A 4,339-nucleotide genomic window follows, 5' to 3' on the forward strand; every position below is an offset into this window, starting at 1 on the left:
CAGACTAGCAAAATACAGCAGGAAATAAAGTATCTGCCGACTTTCTTGACATTTCACTTGGATTGGTACTACTTCTAGGGTAGTTCTAGAATCTACAAATTCGCCATTTCTTTCTTTTTTGTACAATTAATTCTCCTGACTTTCCGATGCGTTCCGATAGTAAATAACAATAATATTAAATAACGCGTTCATTTTCATTGCCATGCTCAGCCCTGTCTTGCCCCCTGACCCAGAACCCCAAGCTCGGGAACCAGACTCAAAGAAGCAAAAAGAGGAGAAAACACGCAAATCTTTTTTTTCCATTCGGGTGGCAATCTTATTATGTATCGATACTATCGAATAGTTAGTTTTCTTAGTCTTTTTTTTTTTGCCTCCTTTTTTTTCCTTGGCTCTGTTCCTTTCTTTTCTTTTCATGGCAATCGGCCCGGGACGGCGTCAACTGGTGCCGGAGTGCTGACGCCCGCGCCGCGCAATAAAAATTTTCGTGTTCGGGAAGCCGACCGGCGGCATCCCGAAAAAATTTAATTAATACGAGGTTGGGAATTTGGATACAACGGATTCAAGAACAAGAACAATTATAATACCAGAAATTTGAATACCTGTCAAGGGATTCAACCAAATCAATTACAGCATCTGTTCTAATTGAGATAATATTGACATTCGAGCATCGCTGCCTCAAGCATAACTTAAGGCAAAGAACCAAAATAAAAATTGGAACATTTGATGTAATAACATGTGAAATATACGTAGTAGTCCCTTCAGTTTATTCATAGTAACTTTACACTACGAACAAAATAACAACTTCCCCTGTATAGTCTTATACCAATACAAGCCCATACTATCCCCAGCCATTACAATTCTAGTGCCGTCGCCATCGATTATTACCGGTGAGGTTGTGTTTCGTGGGCAACGACTCCACAACTCCTGCTGGTCTAGGCTAGCTAAATCTTTGATGCCTGACGGATTTTGACGGTTTTTCGACGTTGTGGAGAATTGACTGGGTCTGGGCCTTGCGTGGACTGGGCTGTGGTAGTGTCTTAAGTTTAAACTAGAGGAAGGTATGATTTCAAGGTAACTTCAACTGATATCACAGATTGGGAAGAAAAAAAACTCTATTAATAGTCGTATTACTTCGTAGAAAAATGGAGAGAGAAAAAGTGTGACTGGGCTGTTTTGGGTAATTTTTTCTGGGTTTGGTCATATTTCCTGAATAGGAAGGCTCAGCCTTGTCAAGGGGTTTTTAGGGCAACTGCCGGGGGCGTGACCTGCCAGTCGTCACCGTTATGGATTTAGTACTCAACGCATTTTACTTTAATACTTGTTTTACTTTATTTGTAATTCGTAGCACTTTTGTATCTAATTAAGAAAATATCAAAGCGCTTCGTACATTAATACTGTCAATGCAAATATATTTGGTTGACTTGTTTCATCTTTTTGATGTCGGCTCGGTATTGAAAGGGATTTATTCATGTAGAAAAAATGCTATGGTTTCAAGAGTTATCAGCGCATCCAGAAATATCAACGTCCTCGCCATGTTTCTTGGTTTCTTGTTTCATCAGACAATGAGTGCGTATAAAGAACTCGACCGTTTCTTTTGTATCAGATCCGCGCCACCTGATACTATTCTGGGAGAGAGAACATTTGAAACGTCTTTATCAAGAATAATAGCATAAAGACTTGCACCACCTTATATATGACTGTGATCCTGTCATCTAGTCCTGGTAAAATGAACACATTATAGTCAAGTCAATTCAGAGAGAGACCTCAAGTTAATTTACAACACCTACACTTACAAACGCATCAAAACGTTTTCAAAAAATTAAAATAAAACATAAAAAATGCCGAGGCCAAATCAAAAGAAAGACAACAGAGACGTAAATACAGTCACCATCCAGCGCGAGAGCCAGAAACGTTGAATCCGCTAATGCTTCAAACCAGTCCGATAGCCGCCGACCTTCCGTTTCTGGTCCAGACTCTTCGGAAGAATCTCGAGACGCTAGCAATTCTAGCAGAAGCCATGGAAGTAGTGATAGGAGCAGTAGACGCCGCGCACCTGAAACATTTTCAGAGCTCTGGGGTCTAAAAAAGACACCCAGAGAAAGGAACGAGCGCGAACGACAAAGCAGCAAGTCCGAAAGAAGTGGGAGCACTACTAGTTCGAAGAGGACTCACTTTACCCACTATTCTGGGGAGCCAAAGCCTAGATCAATGTGGGATGTTATTTCTACGATCGTGAATAGCCCAAAGCCAAAGAAAGATGAGCGTCAGGGATATTGGGTGAGGGGCAGTAAGGGCACTATGATGGCGTTTGAGAAGCCTGGAGAAAGTAGTAGGCGTGCAAGTCATAGAAAACCTAAAAGGGGTGAAAGGTCTCCAAGTGATGAGGTTCGGAATAGCCCCCCTGCGAAATCCAAGGTACCCAGACATATGAAATCTCAAAAAAAAATATGTCAAGAAAACAGTAAACTGACAAGATAAATCATCCAGTAGTATTCCTCAGAAGACGACATCAGTGCTCCTTTACGGCCCTCCAGAAACGCCGCACGAACCCTCGGCGAGCTTAAACCTCCCAAAAAGTCACGAATCGATGTCGTTGGTGGGGAGGGAGTGGTGGAGGAAAATGACAGTTTCATCAGCATAGAAGGCAAAATCGCCGCCGCCGGAAGCAATTTCTTCGTGATAATTACAGAAAGTTATACCATGCTAGTCAACATCCCTAATTACTGGGACTACAAAACCATCACGGGGGAATTTCAGGATGTTTACCACGCACTCAGCGAGTACCGGACTTCCCATCCAACAGCTTCTCCTGGTTGTATGTGGCTCGTTAAGGGGGTTTATAATGACCTTGACGAAAACGGCCAAGCATCGCTTGTCAATTTCGACCGCTATCACTTCTTGACGGACCTGATCACCAATATGTCTGATTTTAATTGGGAAGACAGCGTACTACAGCATGGCTCGTTTGTGGTTGAGAAGGGCGGGGATGTGAATATCACTTTTTCGATTGGCGTCTTTGCGCAGCCGTATGGTCCTCCCAGGCTTCAGGTGACTGATTTTAAAGGTACTCGTTATCTCGAAGTCGATCGTAATGAGAGTATCCCCAGGAAGATCAATGGTAAAAGTGGTACCAATCCTTTTAATGATCCTCATGAGAGTCCCGCTTGGCCTGCTGCCAATCATAAAAAGGCTGTTAGTTTTGTCGACGTCAATCCTGACGAGAGCAATGACGACAAGAAGGAGGGCACTGATTCTTCCAGTTTCAACCCTACCAAGAGCCCCCTCAATACCCTCGGTAGTAAAAAGAGTACCAATCCTCTCAGTGATCCTGATAAGAATACCCCCAAAACGATCAATGGTAAAAAGGGTACCAAGCCTAGTAACGATGAGAATGGTGCCAATCATTTCGATTATCTTGATAAGAATACCTCCAAGACTATCAATGGTAAAAAGGGTACCCTTCTTCTTGATGATTTTGACGAAAATATTCCCAAGCCTACTAACGATGAGAATGGTACCCTTCTTCTTGATGATTTTGACGAAAATACCACCAAGCCTACTAACTATGAGCATGATACCACTCTTCTTGATGATTTCGACGAAGATACCCTCGAGCCTGCCACTAATGATAAAAAGACCCAAAAGAAGAAGACTACTGATGACAACAACAACAACAACAACAAGGAGGAAGCCGATACTTCCAGTTTCAACCCTGCCGAGGATACCCCCAATACTAACCACGGTGGTGGTAAAAAGGGTGCCAAAAAGCGTAACAAAAAGGGTTAAAATGATCCTCAAAGGGCCCCAGGCGAAGATGGTGAAGATGAAATTTTAATCAAATCTATGTTTTGTTATTTTTTTTTCTGGTTTTTATGTGAACTCTACAGTATCCTATGAATTTAAGACTTTTTTTTTCTTTCAGTTTTTGGTAATTCTATTCCTTATACAACCCAACCACGGTCCTCAACCGGGACCATACACCTTAAAAAAAAACAAAACTTGTTCCGTCTATAAATCGCCCCTTCGAGACCTTTCAAGCAATTATGACCAAATGACCAAACAATGACCCCTTGTACTCTTTACATTACGGGTTCGCGGGCCGATTACATACATACATATCAAATTCAATACATAGGATTTAGACGAGGGAAAAAAAAAAAAAAAAGAGAGAGCAAACGTCATCTGCAACACCCCATGTCAGCTCAACCCGCATCAATATGCATTCCATGAGTGACAACCGACAAAACGGCGCAGCAGCAAGCAGCAGCATTCGCGGCCCCCATGGGATATGCAGCAGCTTGCATATCAAATCAGCCCCCCACCCAAATAATATTAATTA

At 42.3% G+C, this 4,339-nt stretch overlaps 1 protein-coding gene across 1 annotated transcript; it reads left to right on the forward strand.

The window, feature by feature from the left end:
* Window positions 1-1,838: 1,838 nt before the first annotated feature.
* TRUGW13939_05745 (uncharacterized protein) lies at window positions 1,839-3,786 on the forward strand (the record flags this gene model as incomplete). Its single annotated transcript, XM_035488905.1, has 3 exons — window positions 1,839-1,874; window positions 1,939-2,415; window positions 2,491-3,786. The coding sequence occupies 3 exons, from the start codon at window positions 1,839-1,841 to the stop codon at window positions 3,784-3,786; spliced, it is 1,809 nt and encodes a 602-aa protein (XP_035344798.1).
* Window positions 3,787-4,339: the final 553 nt, after the last annotated feature.

Source organism: Talaromyces rugulosus, chromosome III, assembly GCF_013368755.1.
Source record: "Talaromyces rugulosus chromosome III, complete sequence".
In the NCBI taxonomy this organism is placed as follows: domain Eukaryota; kingdom Fungi; phylum Ascomycota; class Eurotiomycetes; order Eurotiales; family Trichocomaceae; genus Talaromyces; species Talaromyces rugulosus.